Raw genomic sequence first — 23,754 nt, 5'->3', positions numbered from 1 at the left:
AAATTAGAAAAATAAAACTTCTGGTGAGCAATGCAGGAAAAGATAGATTACTGTTTATTATAAAGATAACATGTTAAGCTGCAGGTAGGCACAATTAAAAGACAGTCAGATGAATACAGGGATATGAATGAAAAATAGGGGTAATGAAGGAGTAGGTCTAATAAGGAATAAGAAAATAGGAATGTGGATAAGCTTCTATGAACAGCATACTGGACACACTGTCATAGCCAAGGGAGACAAAAAGTGAGTGCCCACCACACTAGTACAAGTTTATATGTCAGCTAGCTTTGCAGATGATGAAGAGATTAAAAGAATGTGTGATGAAATAAAAGAAATTATTCAGTTAGTTAAGGAGATGAAAATTTAATTGTGATGGGGACTAGAATTCAATAGTAGGAAAAGGAAGGGTGGTAAATGTAGTAAGAGAACATGGATTGGGAGAAAGGAATGGAAGAGGAAGCTGCCACCTGGTAGAATTTTGCACAGAGTGTAAGTCGGTCATTGCTGATACTTGATTTGCTGATTCATTTGAATTATGTAATATTGTAATATATAAGCTGAAAATGTTGAGTGCAGATACTTCTTGATTTACCCCAATAGTTGTTTTAAGTTGCAAGTGCATCATTATAAGAAAGAGTGTAAAGCATCTTTAATTATTGGGTTATGTGAGTAACAATTTAGTTGACACCCTACAGTTCTATACAAAGATATAATAATAGGCAGAATTTTCTAAGCATTTATTGTTTGTAAAGTCATTATTGTAGAATCTCCCACAGTGTTCTTAAGTTACTGTAATGTGATCGTGTGTATAAGTTTACATGAACACGGTGAAAGAATTATGAAACTTAAACAGATTGTTTATCAGTACTTTCTTTAGTACTGTAAGATGGGGAAATATTGGACACACGAGTAATTTCGGACGGGAAGAGCATATTTCTGTTCTTATATTGGCATCACTGAATGCAAGCTTTTATTTCGGGTGCATGTTTTGTTGTTTACACCTTATGTATTGCCAAGCGTACATGAAAACACATTGTTGCAGTTGGAAGTCGGAACAATGGTGTGTTGCGAGTTACAGTGTAGTGTACTATTGTTGCTAGTTATCTTAATGCGAATGCTTTCGTCATTGTACAAGAAAAGAAAAAAGAAGGAAATGTGAATACAGTTTGTCTCCACATCTCACATTCTCTAATGTCTAGTGAACTATTTACAGATAACCGCAGACATTGGGGTGATATCAGACAATGCTGTGTACTTACAAAAGGAGGCTTGGTGCTCTTTCGAGGCGCAAATATTATCCTGAAAATCTTGAAAAGGTGGTTGCTGCTGTAAGATCAGGAAAACTATCATACAGAAAAGTGTCAAGCAAATTTAATGTACAATGTTCAACGTTAGAGAGTAAAGTCAGTAATACAAACCCTCTAGTTTATTGGAAGGCCTTCTGTCTGAAGTATCATCGAAGAGAACACACTTGTCCGTGGTATTTTAAGGGCTGCACATTGGCGTTTTCCTTTTACTTTTGATGATGATACGTACATAGTGAAAGGATATCTTGATAATTGTGGATGAAGGGAAAAATGCTTTCCTTGTAACATGCCAGCGATTGAGTGGTCATGTTCATTCTTACAGTGTCACTCTGCCATATTAAGCATCTGGCTGTGTGAGAACATTAAAAGGCAGTGTGCTGAAGTGAGTTATGAAACGGTGAAATCCAGGATGTTGGTGAAAAAATGGAAAATATTGATCCTGAAAGTGTAATCAATTATGACAAGACAAATGTATGTGATGACCCTGGGAGGAAGCATGTAATAGAAGGGGAACAAAACATTCTGAAAGGATCTTAGATTTGTCTAAGAGTAGTAATTCAGTAATAGTGGCTGCCACTGGGGACAGAAAACTATTACCTTCCTATGTGGTCTACAAATTGGAGCATTATGGACACGTGGCAAGGAGGAGATCACAAAGGAACCTGCTATAATTGCAATAAAAGTGGTTGGTTTCATCTGTCTACATTTGAAGACTGGTGTATTACTACTGCGCTGCCTTACCTGACGTCAATAGAGGGGAAAAAGTTATGATAGGAGACAACCTTTCAAGTCACATTTCACTGCGAGTAATTGATGAAAGTGAGAAGAATAAAATCTTTTTTTATTGTGTTGCCACCAAAGAGTACTTTTATTTTACAGCCATTAGACATAGATACAGAAATATAGGAGATGAGATACTGGCAGAAGTAAAGCTGTGAGGATGGGGCGTGAGTCGTGCTTGGGTAGCTCAGTTGGTAGAGCACTTGCCCACCAAAGGCAAAGGTCCCAAGTTCGAGTCTCAGTCCAGCACACAGTTTTAATCTGCAAGGAAGTTTCATATCAGCGTACACTCCGGTGCAGGGTGAAAATCTCATTCTGGAAGCATCCCCCAGGCTGTGGCTAAGCCGTGTCTCCGCAATATCCTTTCTTCCAAGAGTGATAGTTCTGCAAGTTTTGCATGAGAGCTTCTGTGAAGTTTGGAAGGTAGAAGACGAGATACTGGCAGAAGTAAAGCTGTGAGGATGGGGCGTGAGTCATGCTTGGGTAGCTCAGATGGTAGAGCACTTGCCCGCGAAAGTCAAAGGTCCTGACCTCGAGTTTCGGTCCGGCACACAGTTTTAATTTGCCAGAAAGTTTCATTAGACGTAGATTTCTCCAGACCTTTAGAAGCTGCTTGGCAGGCAGTGCCGGCCAGGGTGGCCGAGCATTTCTAGGCGCTACAGTCTGGAACCGCGCGACCGCTATGGTCACAGGTTCGAATCCTGCCTTGGGCATGGGTGTGTGTGATGTCCTTAGGTTAGTTAGGTTTAAGTAGTTCTAAGTTCTAGGGGACTGATGACCTCAGAAGTTAAGTCCCATAGTGCTCAGAGCCATTTGAACCATTTTTTTGGCAGGCAGCGCTTACGCATTGAAAGAAAAGCTCCCATGGGCCAGTATGGAAAGATGCTTTCCTCTCACTTTTGAAGGAAAAACTTAAAAAATGTTAGCAACTGAAGAAGACAATATAAGAAGTGTGTTCTGTGCAGTGGGATTAATTCCATTTGACCTTGAAAGAGTCCTCAAAAAATTGCCTGATGTAGATCATTCTCAAAGCAATTCTCTAGAAGCCTGGTCTTTGAGCTTTGAAGATATGCTTCAGAATGTTCGCTGTGGAATGAAAAATAACACAAGCGTCCAACAAAATTAAAAATTAGATGTTGCCCCAGAAAAATCCATTTAGGCATCGATATGAGAAAGTGAGATAATGCTGACTCAGAGTCTGAATTGCTTGTGAATAATGATGCAATACTCACTGGTGACAAAAGCAGCAGAGTGGAGGAAGCAGTTCTGGAAGTGGAGGCTTTTGTTCTTGTGGCTTATCCACACATGGTTGGGGGGAAACAGTGAAATAGACAGTTTTTCAGAATTGCAACAGAAGTGGGCACAAAAGAAGTGGAAGTCAGATTTCAGCATCCATATCAAGGCAGCAGATCTGTGTTTATTTTCTTGCCATTCCAGATAATACTGTAGACAAAGGCGAAATTGTAAGAGTGTTACCACCTCCAAGAGAAGAAAGGGGGAAGTTTTCTTTCACTGAGAACATGTTTTAGATTGTTATAGATTTGTTGTATGAGTAGATTGTCTTTATTAATGAAATATTTTGTAAATATGTCTGTGAAGGTTTTCTAAATATGTGTCAAATGTTTACTGAAGATGTGTAGAATATTTTGTAACCATCTGTAAAAAATGTTTTCTAAACAAGTAAAACATGATTCTAAGTATGTTTATTTTTTAAAAAGATAGTCACTGTCCAAAATTACCCATTGGGGATAATACAGACCTTTGTGTGGAAATTCAATGAATGCCCGAAATTACCCCATCAAAATGGCGACATCGGACAGCTTTAGTTGTTAGTTTCTGACTAATTAAAAAATATTTTTGACTAAAGTTCTTTGATCAAATTATTCTACAATGTCATCCAAAATATCTCACTCTTTTTGTCAGCGAAGTTACCTTAAAGAGTATGAAATTCCGTCCAATATTACCCCACCTTACGCTATTTGTTATTTTTAGTTTTGAGCCATTACCTTCTCAGAGTTATTTAGCCTAAGATTAGGATAAAATGCAGTTTCCAGACATATATAATTCTTTCAGAGTAATTTATAATTGGCTATGAAATCTTCACAGGTTATCAGTCGAGTGGCGTCGTCTTCTATTCGCAGCGTTTCGAAGAATTGCATATCCATTGAAGATGAAGTTGCGACTAGAAGACGACGCCACTCGGCTGATAACCCGTGAAGATTTCATAGCTGAAATACGCCAAGAAAGACTGCAATCACATATAATTTATGATTCTTTCAGATGTTATGTAAATTGATATCAGTATTTAATTCTCTGTACTTTTCTGTTGAAGGACTGTAAGATACATCTGTGGCTGTTTGCAGAGGTCTGTAATGAGCAAGTGGCCTCATGAGAGACTTGTACGCACACGTGTTGTAAGTGGATTCATATTCCTGAGGTTACTCTGCCCAGCAATTCTGAATCCTCGACAGTTTAATCTGATATCAGGTAATGGACATCATATTTATATACAGAAGCTAAGATCTTGAGATACCAGACAGAACTTGATTTCCTTTGTAATGAAGTTTTGAAGTTTACTATATTTTATACTATATCTAATGTCATTTTTATGCCATATTGCTGATATTACGAATAACATTAATACATGTTCCAAATGTGCAGCTCTCCAGTTGCACTGTTATTTTGGGTCTGTCCATGAAAATAACATAGAGCGGTAATTACATTGTACACAGTCTGACTCATTTGTACTTCTGAGCAATGTAAATTTTATTCAAGAGATGTTGTGACAGTGAACACTGAACAGTTCATCCTAAATAGAATGAAGACTGTGTACCATAATATTGTCATAGTCTGTGTAGTGCAAAATACACACTGCCACAACTGAGCCTCGTACTTTACAAAATCTTCTTCCTCATCTTCTACCTCTTCATCTTCTCCCTCCTTCAACAGACTCATTTACCAATAATCAAATTTTTAAATCATATGAAGGTGTGTCCTCATCTAAAGGTGGTTTCCTGTTCTTTGTTTTGAGTTCTAAATTGTTCAGTAACCTTGTTTTAGTATTTATATTGTAGAAAATATAATGTTGGATGGTTTTACAAAAAATTATAAATTTTTTGTGGTCATTGATTGATTTACATCTTACTATACAGCAGATCTTACTTTTAGTTTCAGATACCATTTACCTGTTGGTTCTGCTTAGTCATGTAATGTGAATTAACTTGTAGAACATGTAATTTTAGAAAGTAATTTTATGTGTGACTTTCAACTTTGTCCAATTTACTGTGGTCGCCCCTATATTCCAGATAGAAAGCATGCAAAACCAGAAATCTGCAAGTCAAGAAGTAAAGTGCATACATAAAGTCCTAAAGGTGATCAATCTGTATGGACTCATTTGCTTGATTTCTTGATGTACAACCTCTTAAAGAAAATAGGCAGGTGATGCAAGGGTGGGTACTGTTACCTGTAAGTGTACTTGTAGGTAAGCCTGCAGTTTTCTCTAATCAGTTTCATAGAAGACACAAGGTGTATTATATAAGTGAGAGCACATTCAGAGATAAAATAACAAGTGTCTGCCTCTCAGCATCCCTGGATGACAGATGTACCCATTGGCTCAGAAGCCAGCTCTTTCAAATATTTAGTGTGAGATTGGAACACAAGGTCCCTCTTCTTTGTGTATTGAGCACATAGAACAAGTAATGTGCAGCTTATATGTTTGCTATGCCAAGAATGAAAGCATTTGTGATAAATGGGTGACTGATGATTAGCAGTTGCATGGTGATGGTATTTAGTCACTCTAGTATTCATTATGGCTGACAGAGAGAAAACATGGCAAGTATTAAATTAAGAGGTGCAACTGATAACTTTCTGAGCTTATAAATTTTTATAGTGTATTTCACAAGCAGAAACAGGTGTCCTGTGTGGCGCTCATTCCAACATTGCCAGTTACCAGTGTAGGCAACAGCTGAGTCAGGAATGGGGCAGTTCACAGCCACCAGTAGTGTAGGAGACCAACATGTTTGTCCGAGGTAGTGATCACTGCTGGAAAAAAGCTGGCATGGTGTCGCTGCAATATATTGTGCCGTTTCAAGCAGATAATAGAATATCCAGGGCTTTCTTCCAGGGGAGACCTCAGTGAACAGTATCTGTTGAGTGGTCATGTTTGGTGTTTGATAAGAGGAGGATTGACTCCATGTCTATGGTGTGTTATACTGCGGCCTTAAGCATTCAATACTAAAAAGTTGGGACTAATCTCCTCACCATTTGATTGGAGGTGGAGTGATGCTGATATCAGAGGATTTCATATAAGGTGTAGAAGTCCATGAACAACTCTGAGGATGAACAACTCTAGGTTTTTACTATTGGCCAGGAGCTTGTCTGTGGACAGTGCTGTGTGGCGAGTATGTGAGGTCATTGGGCATGAGCTGTACATGGCATTCTTCTCTTCAGAGGGAGATGGCGAAGCCATCTAGATGCATAGATGGTGCCTGTGGTGGAGGCAACAGCTAAGGACACAGCATTCCTCTTGCCTTTGGAGGGAGATGGCAAAACCATCCTGATGCGTGACAGTGACGGCAGCCGAGGAAACGGCACTCCTCTTCCCCACAGAGGAGATGGCACAGCCGGCTGGAAAAGCCAACTGGATAACAAGGGCACCGGCAAAAAGAAGGGGCTGGTGCTCGGTCTCTGTGGTGAAGAGATGACTTTGGAGCATGGCGGAGATGGTCTGGGCCACGATCAGAGCTGAACTGCGCAAAGTGGCAGCAAGATGTTGGCAAGTGGTTTGCTGTGAAGGTGCCTGTCGGACAGAAGACCTGCTGCGTGAGAGAGAACAGATGTTCTAGGGCAGTTGCACGAATCCGTGGACATGGGAGAAACACGGGCAACAGGCAGGAGAGAGAACAGCGAGTGGACCGTGTGCACATGTGGATAGCACAGGAAGGCCAGGGGCCAGTGTGTATCATGTGGCAGACTGACGACCGGCACAGAGTTAACCGGCAGAAGGCACGGAGGGTGGTGCTGCAGCCAGTAGCGGGTGTACTGGTGGTGCGGGAGCAGGCGACGGGAGATGCTCAGTGTGGGACCACTAGAAGGTGGAAAGACGAGGTGTGGCCGAGGAAGGGGACCAGGAGCTCACACTGCCAGACATGGTCCCACCAAAGGCAAGGTGACAGATGACGCATCAGGAGGAGACAGGCCTGGAGCTGTGGAAACAGGCGGAGGATATGAACCATGGCAGCAGCAGAAGGAACAAGAAAGACCATGGATTGAGTGGGTACTGAGGGCACCAGAAATAAAGGAGTGGGTCGAATGAAGGAGGATGCTGACTTGGCCAGCAACAATGCTGGAGGTAGTGGCAGCCAGTGGGAGGGAGGTGAGAACCAGCAGTGCCACGGCAGTAGGAGATGTTTCAGTGGACGGAGCTGCCACAGGGCCCATTAGAGCTGTGGCACTCGACTGGTCACAGGAGCTGGTTTGGGGCGATGCCAGAGATGTTGGAGGAGTCACAACAGCAGGTGCCATAGCAGTCATAGGGGCTATGTAGGGAGGTGCTGTAGAGGTCGTAGGAGCCGCATTAAGAGGCACCAGAGTGGTCATGGGAACTGCATCGGGAATTGAAGGAGCAGATGAAGGTACCACATGGGGAGGCACCAGAGCGGTCTTAGGAGCTGCGTTCAGCAGTGCCCGAGTGGGCATGGATGCTGTGTCAAAGGCACTATGTTGGAAGACATCAGAAGAGCCATCGTGGATGAGTCCAAGGTAGCAGTTCAGGACGTGAGAGAGCAAGAAGCCTAGTGAGCGGGGGCCAGGGGCTAGGCCAAGTTGACGAGGAGAGAAATGTCGGGAAGAGCAGAATTGTGTATTAGGCAGTCCAGTGCAGCCAGAAAGGTGGACCAAGAATCCAAGGCTGTGTCAAAGTCAGAGTGAAGCAGAAGTAGCGGAGTGTCAACTTGCGGTGGGAGAGTATCGGGACAGCCGAGATACCGTTGCAAGAGCTCTGAAGAATCCAGACAATGAGGCAGAAGCTGTGTTGTCTCAGATGTAGCATTTTGGGGTGTTGCTGCCAAGAAATACTGGAACAAATTAGCAGTATCTTGATTCAAATGGAGCAACTGTTGACCGCACAACTGGACAAGCTGCAGAAGCAAAAGTTCAGATGCAAAGAAACTGTGGAAAAATAATAACCGAAAAGAGACCTGTAGAATGTCAGTCAAATGAGCATGGAAGCACACTAATGCAGAGAGGGAACTACCTGGATGAGTATACAGGTATTGGAACAAAATTCCAAAGATGCAAAAAACGTGAAGAGTTTATCCTCGTCTCTAACTGAAGTATCCTGTTGTAGGATGGTGGACGCAGAAGAGAAGTAGGTGCTCAGGTAGCACTGAATGATAGAAATTTATTTCTATAAGAAAACAAGAAGAAAATATGAACAACTGAATGCTGATTCTCTATGAAAGAACACATTAAATCTTCCTGATCTAATAAGAATAATTGTCATTCATTAAGTACAGTTCTACAAAGGTGCAAGAGAAAGCACAGGGTGTGTTGCCATAGGTTACTCTGCAAGGTCAGAATCACTCATGTTCACAATCAGTGGTGCACTGGCATTGTCTTGATCTGGTAGCATTGTTTCATGACTCGTCACTTACTCAGAATTAGACTCAGCGCTAGGCCTCTGGAGAGTTGCAGGCAGCAGTACTATAAAGGCCACTTGGTGTATGGATACCAGAAAGTTGCCGGCATCATGTGGTTTTGTGGATGCAAAATAGTGCCGGCTGTGCCCAGTGTTTGTGGTGCCATCCTTACAGCAGCAGATAGACAGTGAAATTGGGCAGTGTCAGATACAGGTGTCTGGCTGGATGGCAACCCAAAGGACAATGCTGTGTGATGGGTGTGCCAGGTGTTCAGGCACTAGCCGTATACGGCATTCCTCTTCCTGTCTGAGGGAGATGGTGAAGCCACCTCGATGTGTAGATGGTGGCTGTGTCAGAGGAGAGTGTCAAGGACATGGCAGAATGTATCTTAAAGGATAATCCACTTGGTTTGCTGGAAAGAGCTTGTGAATTTTATGTGGATACTGTTACATGTCTCTTTCAAGTTTGACAAACGAATGTGTGAACAAATCTATGATGCAACATGAAATGCTTATATAAGTAAACTGGTTTCTTGGTATTGCAACCATTCACAACCATTAGTATTTATGTTTCATGCAGTTTTCATACGGGTCGTCCACCAATGACAGCAAAGTAGCAAGCACGCAGTTTCAAACTGCGTAATCTGAGCAATGACAATGCCAGACATTTCTCATTCCACACTTTTGGAAGATTACACTGCTGGTGGCCAAGAGCCTTTTTCAAAATGAAAAGGAAAGGCACATGCTGCCATTTGCTAGCACTGATAGGCATGTGGGCCATCCCTCACAGAGGTTATCCAATGATGATTGTAGTGTCACTTAGTTTGGCATCCTATTCTATAATTTGGTCAACTTTGATTGCTTTAATTGGAAAATTATATAGAAAGGAAAATTTGGTTTTGGAAACTGTTAAATCACATATAGACATAATCTGGACATTACTCACCTTCAAGAAGTGTAACACATATATGAATAGGTCACAGAACTCCTAGACTTTGGACAGTCTGTTCCTTCTTCAGAGAATAAAAAGGAACTGTTGAGAGAGAGGGAGGGAGGGAGACAGGTCCTTGAAAGAAAAGGAAAAAAATCTAAGAAGAATCTATCTGTTATGTGGAGGCAAAGATGAAGGAAACTGCAGCAGGGGAAGGTAAGAAGTCAAATAAAGTAAATCAGTAAACACTATATTAGCTTAAGTGTAGAGATGATAGAAGGGAGCAAGAGAAAAGTAAAGTTAGATTGGAAGAGGCAATGATTGTGCCAGTTACCATCATGTGTTGTTATCTATTATCAGCTACCATGTGTTGTGTATAGAAAGACTAATGTAACTAAAGAATATTAAATAGGGGGAAAGGGGAGAAAAGAAAATGAGATGAAGGGGGAGAAAATGTGTGGTTGCAATTATGGGAGGACAAAATAATAAATAAGTAAACAATAAAAATAAAATGACCCAAATTCTGACAAATGCTATCATAAGAAAGGACAGTTTATGATGATAGAGGTTAATTCAAGGAGGGAGGAGGAATGAGAGGATATGTTGGAGGGCTAATCCCCCTGTTCTGACTTTAGATCACTAGTGTTGCATAGGATTATCCAAATGGTATTTGTGCTATTCATGATTCATACTGTAGAGCACACACTGAAACTGAATACTAGACATTGCCAAAGTGGTCAGTTTTTCTGTGTCCATTTATGCATTGTGTTACTGTGGTGGTGGTAATCCCTAAATACAGGTATAAAATAATGGAAAATCCAGGATGGAATGTAACAATATTATGAGAAGGGAAGTTGCTATTCACCATATAGCGGAGTTCCTGAGTCACAGATTGTTGTTGTTGTTGTTGTGGTCTTCAGTCCTGAGACTGGTTTGATGCAGCTCTCCATGCTACTCTATCCTGTGCAAGCCTCTTCATCTCCCAGTACCTACTGCAACCTACATCCTTCTGAATCTGCTTAGTGTATTCATCTCTTGGTCTCCCTCTACGATTTTTACTCTCCACGCTGCCCTCCAATACTAAATTGGTGATCCCTTGATGCCTCAGAACATGTCCTACCAACTGATCCCTTCTTCTGGTCAAGTTGTGCCACAAACTTCTCCCCAGTCCTATTCGATACTTCCTCATTAGTTATGTGGTCTACCCATCTAATCTTCAGCATTCTTCTGTAGCACCACATTTCGAAAGCTTCTATTCTCTTCTTGTCCAAACTATTTATCGTCCATGTTTCACTTCCATACATGGCTACACTCCATACAAATGCTTTCAGAAATGACTTCCTGACACTTAAATCTATACTTGATGTTACCAAATTTCTCTTCTTCAGAAACGCTTTCCTTGCCATTGCCAGTCTACATTTTATATCTTCTCTACTTCGACCATCATCAGTTATTTTCCTCCCCAAATAGCAAAACTCCTTTACTACTTTAAGTGTCTCATTTCCTAATCTAATTCCCTCAGCATCACCCGACTTAATTCGACTACATTCCATTGTCCTCGTTTTGCTTTTGTTGATGTTCATCTTATATCCTCCTTTCAAGACACTGTCCATTCCATTCAACTGCTCTTCCAAGTCCTTTGCTGTCTCTGACAGAATTACAATGTCATCGGCGAACCTCAAAGTTTTTATTTCTTCTCCATGAATTTTAATACCTACTCCGAATTTTTCTTTTGTTTCCTTTACTGCTTGCTCAATATACAGATTGAATAACATCGGGGAGAGACTACAACCCTGTCTCACTCCCTTCCCAACCATAGCTTCCCTTTCATGTCCCTCGACTCTTATAACCGCCATCTGGTTTCTGTACAAATTGTAAATAGCCTGCCGCTCCCTGTATTTTGCCCCTGCCACCTTTAGAGTTTGAAAGAGAGTATTCCAGTCAACATTGTCAAAAGCTTTCTCTAAGTCTACAAATGCTAGAAACGTAGGTTTGCCTTTCCTTAATCTTTCTTCTAAGATAAGTCGTAAGGTCAGTATTGCCTCACGTGTTCCAGTGTTTCTACGGAATCCAAACTGATCTTCCCTGAGGTCGGCTTCTACTAGTTTTTCCATTCGTCTGTAAAGAATTCGTGTCAGTATTTTGCAGCTGTGGCTTATTAAACTGATTGTTCGGTAATTTTCACATCTGTCAACACCTGCTTTCTTTGGGATTGGAATTATTATATTCTTCTTGAAGTCTGAGGGTATTTCGCCTGTTTCATACATCTTGCTCACCAGATGGTAGAGTTTTGTCAGGACTGGCTCTCCCAAGGCCGTCAGTAGTTCCAACTGAATGTTGTCTACTCCCGGGGCCTTGTTTCGACTCATGTCTTTCAGAGCTCTGTCAAACTCTTCACGCAGTATCATATCTCCCATTTCATCTTCATCTACATCCTCTTCCGTTTCCATAATATTGTCCTCAAGTACATCGCCCTTGTATAGACCCTCTATATACTCCTTCCACCTTTCTGCTTTCCCTTCTTTGCTTAGAACTGGGTTTCCATCTGAGCTCTTTATATTCATACAAATCGTTCTCTTATCTCCAAAGGTCTCTTTAATTTTCCTGTAGGCATTATGTATCTTACCCCTAGTGAGATAAGTCTCTACATCCTTACATATGTCTGCTAGCCATCCCTGCTTAGCCATTTTGCACTTCCTGTCGATCTCATTTTTGAGACATTTGTATTCCTTTTTGCCTGCTTCATTTACTGCATTTTTAAATTTTCTCCTTTCATCAATTAAATTGAATATTTCTTCTGTTACCCAAGGATTTCTACTAGTCCTCGTCTTTTTACCTACTTGATCCTATGCTGCCTTCACTACTTCATCCCTCAAGGCTACCCATTCTTCTTCTACTGTATTTCTTTCCCCCATTCCTGTCAATTGTTCCCTTAGGCTCTCCCTGAAACTCTGTACAACCTCTGGTTCTTTCAGTTTATTCAGGTCCCATCTCCTTAAATTCCCACCTTTTTGCAGTTTCTTCAGTTTTAATCTACAGGTCATAACCAATAGATTGTGGTCAGAGTCCACATCTGCCCGTGGAAATGTCTTACAATTTAAAACCTGGTTCCTAAATCTCTGTCTTACCATTATATAATCTATCTGATACCTTTTAGTATCTCCAGGGTTCTTCCATGTATACAACCTTCTTTCATGGTTCTTAAACCAAGTGTTAGCTATGATTATGTTGTGCGCTGTGCAAAATTCTACCAGGCGGCTTCCTCTTTCATTTCTTAGCCCCAATCCATATTCACCTACTACGTTTCCTTCTCTCCCTTTTCCTACACGCGAATTCCAGTCACCCATGACTATTAAATTTTCGTCTCCCTTCACTATCTGAATAATTTCTTTTATTTCATCATACATTTCTTCAATTTCTTCGTCATCTGCAGAGCTAGTTGGCATATAAACTTGTACTACTGTAGTAGGTGTGGGCTTCGTATCTATCTTGGCCACAATAATGCGTTCACTATGTTGTTTGTAGTAGCTTACCCGCATTCCTATTTTCCTATTCATTATTAAACCTACTCCTGCATTACGCCTATTTGATTTTGTGTTTATAACCCTGTAGTCACCTGACCAGAAGTCTTGTTCCTCCTGCCACCGAACTTCACTGATTCCCACTATATCTAACTTTAACCTATCCATTTCCCTTTTTAAATTTTCTAACCTACCTGCCCGATTAAGGGATCTGACATTCCACGCTCCGATCCGTAGAACGCCAGTTTTCTTTCTCCTGATAACGACATCCTCTTGAGTAGTCCCCGCCCGGAGATCCAAATGGGGGACTATTTTACCTCCGGAATATTTTACCCAAGAGGACGCCATCCTCATTTAATCATACAGTAAAGCTGCATGCCCTCGGGAAAAATTACGGCTGTAGTTTCCCCTTGCTTTCAGCCGTTCGCAGTACCAGCACAGCAAGGCCGTTTTGGTTATTGTTACAAGGCCAGATCAGTCAATCATCCAGACTGTTGCCCTTGCAACTACTGAAAAGGCTGCTGCCCGTCTTCAGGAACCACACGTTTGTCTGGCCTCTCAACAGATACCCCTCCGTTGTGGTTGCACCTATGGTACGGCTATCTGTATCGCTGAGGCACGCAAGCCTCCCCACCAACGGCAAGGTCCATGGTTCATGGGGGGGGGGGGGGGAGTCACAGATAGGCACAACAAAAAGACTGTCACAAAAAAAACTTTCAACCACCAAGATCTACATCAAAAATAGATACACACACACACACTACACACACACACACACACACGACTGCAGTCTCTGGCAACTGAAGCCACTGCAGTTATGTGTGGGTATGAGTTGCAGTTGCGGTGTGTGTGTGTGTGTGTGTGTGTGTGTGTGTGTGTGTGTGTGTTTGTTTGTTTGTTTTTGACGAAGGTCTATCTGGATGTAAGATTTTTGTGACAGTATTTTTGTTGTGCCTATCTGTGATTCAGCATCTCCACTATATTGTAAGTAGCAACTTCCATTTCATGATGTTGCTATATGCATATGTGTGTTAGCATTGGTTGACAGGCTTCTATATCTACAGCTCTGCACTGTGTGCAGTTCTAGACAGATGTTACTTTATATTGTACCATATATGAAGTTTTATTCCAGTTCCACTCACGGATGGAGTGCAGTATGTTTGCACACCATTGTGTGAGCTATTACTTGTCCAGTTGTGTCTGCATAATCTGTGTGGCTGGATACATAGGAGGGCTGAAGAATATTTATAGTTTCTGCTGTTAAAGACAAATATTTGCGTTTTCTAAGTAGATCCATGCAAGATGTACACGCAATTTCTTTAATTATTGGCCAGTAAAAATTTTTCAGTCATTTCTGTTACACTCTCTCACCACTCAGATTAACCCGTGACCAACCGCAACGTCCTTGTTTGTATCTGCTCACTGGTCCCTGTTAGTCTGCCCTTCGGTCCCATAGAAGTATGGGCCTTAGTGCATTCTGTATGCAATCTCTTTTGTAGGTAACCTGCTTTTTTCCAATATACTGCCAGTGTATCGCAGACTGTCATTTGTTTGCCTACAACTGTGGCTTTGTGGCCATTCCACTTCACTTTTCTCGTATTTCTCTAAATATTTGTTTGGTGTGACTGACTCTACTTACGAAACATTAATTGGATTGTCAAAGGATATGTGCTAAACCATAGATCAGTCAACATAAATGTTGAGCTTGATGTTACCACAGCAGCAATGCACAGAACTATGACAGGTAATCAAGTGGCTCGGCGATGTAGGAGCAAAGAACTGCCCACTGAAGATGCTTCAAAATAAAGGAAAATGCCTCTAGTCTAAATAAAACTTTTGTTACACTCACAAAAGATGGAAAACACCTCAATATTGCTGGTAAAACTGCAACTGTAAAAGAGGAGTCATAAAAACAGGAAAGACCACATGAATATTTAGTGTGTGCCTTACCTTTCATTGTTTTCAGTCACCTGTGATTGTCTTTCTTACATCACTGCAGTCCCTGTCATTGCCCAATTCATGTTCTTAGAGAGATTACGATGACATATGCAGATTGTCAATTAAAATTTCACTCTCAGGCCCTCCTCCTGTAGCCATTCTGCTTGCCAAACACTCATTATGCTGTCAAGCATGACAGCACCATCAGCAGACAATCTGGTAATGCTGCAGAGACTGAGAATTGATTATTTATATTCAGAACATTAGCTGTCATATTATGCTTCCTTGAGGTTTCTGTTGAACAGTTGTCATCGAGTATAATATATTGGATTCTGTTAGCCAAAAATTTTTCAGATCAATCAGATATCTGTGAGGTTCTTCTTGGTTATTAGATGACAGTCTGGTATAGTGTAAAACACATTTTGGATATTGATTGGCGACTCCATAGTGTCCTGTGCACTACGACCAGATAATGGGTGTACTTGGAAGGAGAGACAGCATTGGTCGTTTATTTTTGTTTATTATCGCAAAATCGATTTTCGGTCACTTCGTGACCATCTTCAGTGCTGTAATTATAACTTAAATTAGTAAGCACTGGTGTCAATAAGCTTACGGCGATCACATAGACATGATCGCCGTAAGCTTATTGACACCAGTGCATACTAATTTAAGTTATAATTACAGCACTGAAGATGGTCACGAAGTGACCGAAAATCGATTTTGCGATAATAAACAAAAATATACGACCAATGCTGTCTCTCCTTCCAAGTATACACATTTTGGATATCTAGGAAGATAGTAACTGTGTGTTTACTTGCATCTACTCTTTCCAAGATGGTGTGAGTAAATAAAGCCGGAAGTGTTTCACTAAAGCTGTTTTTCCTTAACATCTGCCAACTCTTTGAAAGGAGTATTTTTTCTGCCAAAAACTTTATAATTTTCAGCTTAAAATGTGCTCAGTGATCTTGTAATAGATAGTGATTCGTAATTCTGTGCATCTATTCATTAACCTGTTTTTCTAAACAGGAGTGATTTCCACACTTCTCCATTCTTGCAGGGCAATTCAATGTGCAAGAGATTCTCAGTAAATAATCATTAGGAAAGTGGGTAATTCTACAGTTTATTCGATACAAATTTCCATAGGTATTCCGCTGGGACTTGATTTCATGTTTGCTTTGAGAGTCGTAATTGGTTTCAGTGATAGGGGTTTCAATATCTCATTTGTGAATGTATTCATTAGTCAAACATTGATATTGTATCCTTGTGTATGAATACAGTTTTTGCTATAGAAAAAACAAATGTGACTTATGGAACATAGTACTTTTTAGAGAAACATGTAAGATACAATGAAATATAGGTTTTGCCTAGCGCTGAACACATTGACTGGACAACAGTAATACAGGTTAGAGAATAGACTGAGCACTCATTCACAATCACTTCAATAATACTGTTTCTTTGGCAGCTTACCAGAGTGTGCCAGGGGGCCAACTCACATGGCCTCTGTAAGTGGGCCTGTGAACTGTATGGACATCTGATCTCTGAAATCGCATACATCAATCCTCCCTTCCAGCGCTGGGAAAACCACACACATAGAAACACAAAGCACAAAAAATACATGGTTCAGAAAAAAATGCATGATCCAGAAAAAAACCATGTTACAGAACAAAAGCACTGGTACCATGAAGAAAAGCACTGATCTCTCAAGGCACTAAGATTATGAGTCATGGAAAACACCCATGACTGTGATGACGTCCATTTCATTACCCAACGACAGCACCATTTCATTACCCAACGACAGCAGCTGCTGCAGCGTGTGGTAGGGAGGCACCAGCGAGTAGGGAAAAAAGTGATGAGGGGGCACTTTGCCGTGTTTTCCCCATTCTCGTGAGATACTATAGGGCAGGACTGAGGGAGATGTCTCCATAATGATGTCCTCGTTAAGGTCAGCAGTCAGTGGGGGTGTCGTAGACGATGGCCACATGGGACCCATTAATACAGGCAGTGGCAGCTGCTGTGTCAGGTGCCTCGGGTGCTGCACGGGCAATGGCAGTTAAGGAATGGGGGCTGAGGCAGGAACCCCAGACAACGATCTGCCAGGCAGTAAAACCCGCTGCAGCACAAACCAGACTGTCGGCAACACAATGACAGGCATTGGCAGTGGCGGGTGCAAGGGAGGCGATGGACCCTCTGGAATGGACACTGCCATGCACAGCCACAGCTGGTCGAAGTGACAGGATGTCCACTCATCAGGAGTGTGCACGATGCACAGGCACTGGCCCCAGCAGCACTTGATGATGACAGGAACCCAGTTTGGCCAGCAGCTGAAGCCATGACCTCCGACAGGCCCACCCAGTCTGAACCACCGCAGAGCTGGCGACACCAGTGGATAGTGACACCAGTGGAGACGGCATCAAATGTAGCAGGTGAAGGAGGGTCCACGGTTGGCATCCATGTAGCAGCTCTGCCGGGCTCTTGTCTCTCACTGGATTGAAATGGAACAAACTCAAAAAATGACGTAAAGCAGGTTCAGGGTCCTGCCAGATACATACTTCCGCATCTCAATTTTAAATGTCTGAATAATGCATTCAGCCCCTCCATTAGAACAGGGTAACGGTGAGATGGTGAACATGACAAGCCCGACAAAAATATGCAAGTTTTCAAGAAACAAACTGGGGGCCATTATCGGTAACCACAGTGAATGGAAGGCCCTCGGGTGCAAAAATGTTCAACAGGGCCAAAATAGTGGCTGTTGCAGACATGGATGGACAATGTGCCACATAGGGAAACTTCAAATTGATGTTCACTAAAATGAGCCGATACTGATTTAGGAAGGGCCCATCACAATCAACATGTAAATACTCCCATGGGCACTGCATTGTCAGTCAGGTGAAAAAGACACCTGCGGGGCTGTGTGTTGCCGAACACAGTGATTGCAAGTGGCAATGAGCCGCATGATGTCTCAATCTATGACCAGCCATTGCACATGCGGCTGGCCAAAGCTTTGATGTGAGATGTTGCCCAATGACTGACATGCAGAAGCTGCTGTACATTACGACATAAGGAAGCAGGAATCACAAACTGGGAAGCAGCGTCCTCCATAGTTAACAAAGAAACTCCGTCAAACACAGAAAGGCTGTGCTTGAGGGTGAAGTAATAATGCAAGGAATCCAAGATACAGCCTGGGGGTTTTCTGGTCAACAGTGCTGCACAAAAAAAGAGGACCCAACTAAGTACAGGATCCGCAGTGATGGCTGATGCTATCGTGGCACTAGTGATAGTTCTCAATATCTAAATAGAAACAAAGCAACTTGTCCTAATGAAACACTAGGTCCAGACTGATTAGAAAGCGAGATAAGGGATCAGCATTAGCATGTTACCCCATCGTCCGGTAATGAATTTGATAATGATAAAGGGAGAGGAAGAGAGCCCACCACTGCAAATGATGCACTGCCTTGTCCGGCACAGAAGCTGAAGTATTAAAAAGAACAAGAACTTAGAACTACACAAGAAGACGTAAAATTTCTTGAGAGTGAACACAATCGCTGAAGTTTCCTTTTCAATATGAGAATACCACTTCTGAGTGGGAGTTAATGTCTTAGAACTGTAAGCATTGGGTCATTCAGACCCAGCCACATATTTGTGCACCAACACCGCTCCAAGACCATGCTGAAAGGCATCTGTAGCCAACACAAGATACTGAAACGGCTGAAAAGTGGCCAGCCATAGGGCTGATTGAAGCTTAGACTTAATCAAAGTGAACACTCGGTCACAAGCTGGAAATAAGAAAAACGGCTCATTTATGCAAAAGCACGTGCAGGGGCTGAGCAACAGTAGATGTGTCAGGTAAAAACTTATGATAGTCTCCAAGTTTACCTAGAAATGACTGCAGTTCCTTAATGGATGTCAGCAGCAGCAAAGCCATATTTACATCAACATGTGGTGCAGTGGCTTGACCCCTGTGTGAGAAGCTTCAAAACCTAGATACTCAATTGATGACTGGAAAAACTGAGATTTGGCAAGATTGCACTTGATATTGCTATAGGCCAAAAGATGTATCGATAATGAGAAGGTGCCTAGTAGCATCATCTAAGGGGAGCTGGAGGTATGCTTCCAACAAAACAACCTTGGAAAAGTAGTGTCCACTTGACAGTTTCGCTGGCAACTCGTCAGGACAGGGCAAAAGGAATGTATCTATCATGGACAGTGCATTAATCATGACACTGAAGTAGCCACAGAGGTGAAGCTTACCCATCAGTGTCTTAATGATGACCAGTGGTGTAGCCCATTCACTGGAAGAAAAAGGCAGGATGACATCAAATGACATTAATGGTCTAATTCAGCCTTGACAGAGTCATGCAATGTGACAGGCACCTGCTGCACCTGAAAAAAACAAGGGCAGGTGGAACCTTTCACGGTAATGTGGACCTGAAAACCTAAAACCAAGCCCATTGGAGAACAGTGAGGAAAACTCACGAGCATAGGAACTCCAATTGCTGATTTGAGACTTGATCTGACACTAAATTTATCTCGTTGGCAATGGAGAAACCGAAAGTGTTGGTTGCATGTAACCCAAACTGATTTGCGGTATGGGAATGATCCACAACAAGGAAGGTGAGAGGGTGAAAAATATTTGTAAGAGACTAGAGCGGATAGCTGACCCCAGGATTGGAATCTGCTATTTATTGAAGTAGCTAACGGACTTCCATGAAACCTGTGTAAGGGAAGGGGAGCCAAAGTCCACGTATATTTGTGCGTTCACCAAAAGCACTGCAGCTCCTGTGTCCACTTGTATTTTTGGCGGTTTATTAAACACACGCAAATCAATAAACAATTTGTTCAGAGAAACAGTCATTGTAGAGGTGCAGTTTATGTCTATTGGAACTACTGTGCCTGCCACATTTGAAAAGGAGTTACACACCGATGCAATGTTACCTTTCTTTCGACACTTGTTGCGAACTGCCCAACACTTAGGGCATGCAGCACGCTCGTGTTGGACAAAGCAGAACAGGCAAGATGGAAAGGGGGCATGCGGTTGCTGTAGTGAAGCGTCCAGTTGGTACTGTGGTCTTAACCGACGCTTCTGCCCCATGCAATACTGAATTAGAGATTGTACTGCTGCAACAGCTTCCTCGTCATCCTGAACTCTTGCAGCACATCTAACAGGGGTTGACTGAGCAACTTCCAATACCTCCCCCCATGCAGCAGTCTGATTGCTTGTGGCCTGTGACACTTCAGAGGACTGTGGTATATTGATCACATACGTAAGTGTCAGATTCTTACATTGAAGTGCTCTTTCACTGACTTCCCTATCCAGGGCTAGACAAATAATATCACACACCATCTGATCAGCATAGGATTCATGATGGGTACTAGCAACAAATTTACAACAATGTCTCAACACATGTAGTTCTGCAGTGCAGGCTTTGTAAGATTGGTTTGGGAATTTCTGACAACAGTGAAATTCTACAAGCGTATCAATGACGTGCATTCTGTCAAGTAATAGGTAGAGAGAAGCTTGCACATTTCATCAAATGATAAGCTTGCTGGTTCTTGCAAAAGCAGAAGTTGGCACAACTGATAAATGCAAGGCAAAGGCCAGGAAAGAAAGAAAGCCCTACACAGGTTTGCATCACCCATGCAACAACCTGGAAATGTTGGTGTAACCAGTCTCGTAAGAGTTTCAATCTTCAGCTTGTTCATCGCATGCCGGAAAGGGCAATGGTTGCACCGATGGCAGAATAACCTGCCGCGAACATGCAGATGCCACTTGATTTGGAGCAGTGGTGAGAGCCTACTGTTGTTCTGAGAAACCTTGCTGCTGTGTAATGATACATTGGAGTACTTCTTCCATTGAGTCATTCATTTGGTGACTTGTCACTCATACTAACACATGGAGAAAATATCACTCTCACTCATCGCCAAGTTTGCTGCAGCAAGAATAAACACGGTGTAGAGAATGTAGTACTTCATAGGTACACACATGAGATACAATGAGGTAGAGGTTGTGCTTAGCACTGAACACATTGACTGGGCCACAGTAATATAGGTTACAGAATAGATCAAGCACTTGTTCACAATCGCTTAAGTAATACTGTTTCTTTGGCAGCTCATCAGAGTGCGCCATGGGTCCGATCCAGGTGGTCTCTATAAGTGGGCCTGTGAACTGTGTGGAAGTGCAGTCTCTAAAATTGTGCACATCATAAGTGAAAGTACATAAGTTTTAAATTCCAAATTTAATATTTTGGTTTTCTGTCAGCTGATTTTACTTTGAATACCAATCGGTGCACAAGAGATTGAATTGAAGGTTTGGTTCCATTCGTTCACATTATATATGACCAAAACTACCAAGAACATCTTTATATAATTTACACCAGGTTGTGTAAATTATTTTATGTTTTACGCGTACCATTCTTAAAGGTGCATGAGTTGCCATCAAGTTTTCTATCTCAGTTGTCCCCCATTTTCTTTTGTGCAATAGAGTAGTAGTCTTGGGGGTACCATTAAACCAAGGTGATTTTTTTGTGCCTTATGTTACTGTGTTACATATTTACCAAGACTACTGTTTTATAATGTCCTAGTGCCTTAATCACAGTTGTTCTGCATTGTCATGGCTGAACCAAAGGATTTTAGTTTATCTTTTAAGATGTTCATTAGTGACTGTCTATCAGTCCTACTCTGCTAGGTTTGTTGGTACCCATTTTTTCTTGTTGATCACCATCCCTGAAATAGTATTTTTTTATCTAATCCCTCTGTTTGTAGCCAGGACACCTACAATATGTCATTTTTGTGTGTGAGCTGCCAGATTTACTCAGTATTGCTTGGTAAGAATATTTATCCTTACTGACAGTAATGTAAGTGTAGAATAATGACTGTTACTTGGAAAATAAAAGTCTTCATCTACTAATACCATGCGCACAGGGTATTTCTGCACTATTGAGTTTGGCTGACTTCAAATGACTTTACGACCTGTCCAGTGGTTATTAGAAATAACCAGTTACTGGTCTAAATCCACTATCCCAGTTTTTCTTGTCGATGTGAGTTTGCTGTTGAATCATTTTGGACCTGAGTAGACCTAATGTTTCTGCTGGTTGCTATTAATGCTTCACCCCATGTGGAATCTAATCTAACTTTCCAATCTACTGTACATTCCACTTGATGTCGAAAATTTCCCTACTGTCACAAATTCAGGTTAGAGCCAACTCTCAGTCCCTAATATGATACTGGTTTACAGGGGAGATGGATTTTCTGGGACTTAACAACTAATATCTTAGAAGTCTCACTCTCTGTATTTACCATTAACTTTGTTGTAATTTATTTACAAGATTGCAGTTTTTCTAATAGGACTTGGAGTTTCACTTAAACTATGGAAAGAACAATGTGCATTCCATCAGTTGTGTACTAAAATTTGCATAACATAATCATGATATTTAGTTTTAAGTGGTAAGGTGGTGGTTTCTTAGAATAGATTATTCTAGCTGTAACAGATATATCCAGCACTGTGTAATAGTTTCAGGAACAAATTATTTTAATACTTATCACAAATACGGTTTGTATTATGCAATGTGCATTAGGTAAGTAGGTTGGAGATTTAGTTTGTAATAGCAAAAAAATAAATAATATTTGCCATTGAATGGCTTAACTCATTAGAAAATGCTTTGAAACATGGTGCAGTGGGTAAGACACTGGGCGAGCTCTTTGGCGGTGCATAGTTCATATCCATTTCCCCTTATCTGAGTTTAGGTTTGCCGTGGTTAGGCCTAAACTGGCTGAGGTGAGTGCTAGAATGGTTCCTTGGAAAAGACGATGGCAGATTTCCTACCCCATCCTTGTCCTATCTGAGTTTTAACTCTGTCTCTGATGACCTATTTGTTAGTGAGATATTAAACCCTAAACTTTTCACATTACTTTAGAAGGAGACAGATTAACTAATTTTAATCAGTGGTGTTCAAATTTTGATTGCATTAGAAATAATAGATCCACCTGTTGTGTGAAATCAATACATACGCTATGTGATCAGATGTGTCCAGACACGCCCAAAAACACACATTTTTCATATTAGGTGCGTTGTACTGCCAACTACTGCCAAGTAATCCATATCAGAGACCTCAGTAGTCATTAAACATCACAAGAGAGCAGAATGGGGTGCTTCGCGGAACTCACGACTTCGAACGTGGTCAGGTAATTGGGTGCCACTTCTGTCATACTTCTGTACGCAAGATTTCCACACTCCTAAACATCCGTAGGTCCACTGTTTCTGATGTGATAGTAAAGTAGAAATGTGAAGGGACACATACAGCACAAAAGCGTACAGGCTGACCTCGTCTGTTGACTGACAGAGACCGCTGACAGTTGAAGAGGGTCATAATGTGTAACAGGCAGACATCTATCCAGACCATAACACAGGAATTCCAATCTGCATTAAGATCCACTACAAGTACTATGACAGTTAGGCGGGAGGTGAGAAAACTTGGATCTCCTAGTCGAGCGGCTGTTCATAAGCCACAATTCATGCCGGTAAATGTCAAACGATGCCTCGCTTGGTGTAAGGAGCATAAACATTGGATGATTGAACAGTGGAAAAACGTTGTGTGGAGTGACGAATCACGGTACACAATGTGGCAATCCAATGGCAGGGTATGG

The 23,754-nt window shown here is 41.6% G+C and overlaps 1 protein-coding gene across 2 annotated transcripts in view; it reads left to right on the top strand.

Moving 5' to 3' along the window:
- The window catches only part of LOC124709125 (ras GTPase-activating protein 1), a 157,863-nt gene that overhangs the window by 110,304 nt on the left and 23,805 nt on the right, over nucleotides 1-23,754 (top strand). The window contains exons 15-16 of one of the 2 annotated variants that reach the window (XR_007005390.1): nucleotides 4,420-4,574; nucleotides 5,393-5,536. Coding sequence is in view for 1 of the 2 variants with exons in the window: in XM_047240784.1 (XP_047096740.1) it covers nucleotides 4,420-4,574 (155 nt within the window). In the remaining variant the exon portion in view is untranslated. The remainder of the gene's footprint in view (nucleotides 1-4,419; nucleotides 4,575-5,392; nucleotides 5,537-23,754) is intronic. The other variant, XM_047240784.1, reaches the window with a different exon arrangement.

This window comes from Schistocerca piceifrons, chromosome 7 (genome assembly GCF_021461385.2).
Source record: "Schistocerca piceifrons isolate TAMUIC-IGC-003096 chromosome 7, iqSchPice1.1, whole genome shotgun sequence".
In the NCBI taxonomy this organism is placed as follows: Eukaryota; Metazoa; Arthropoda; class Insecta; order Orthoptera; family Acrididae; genus Schistocerca; species Schistocerca piceifrons.
This window is presented reverse-complemented; position numbering and strand designations above follow the sequence as displayed.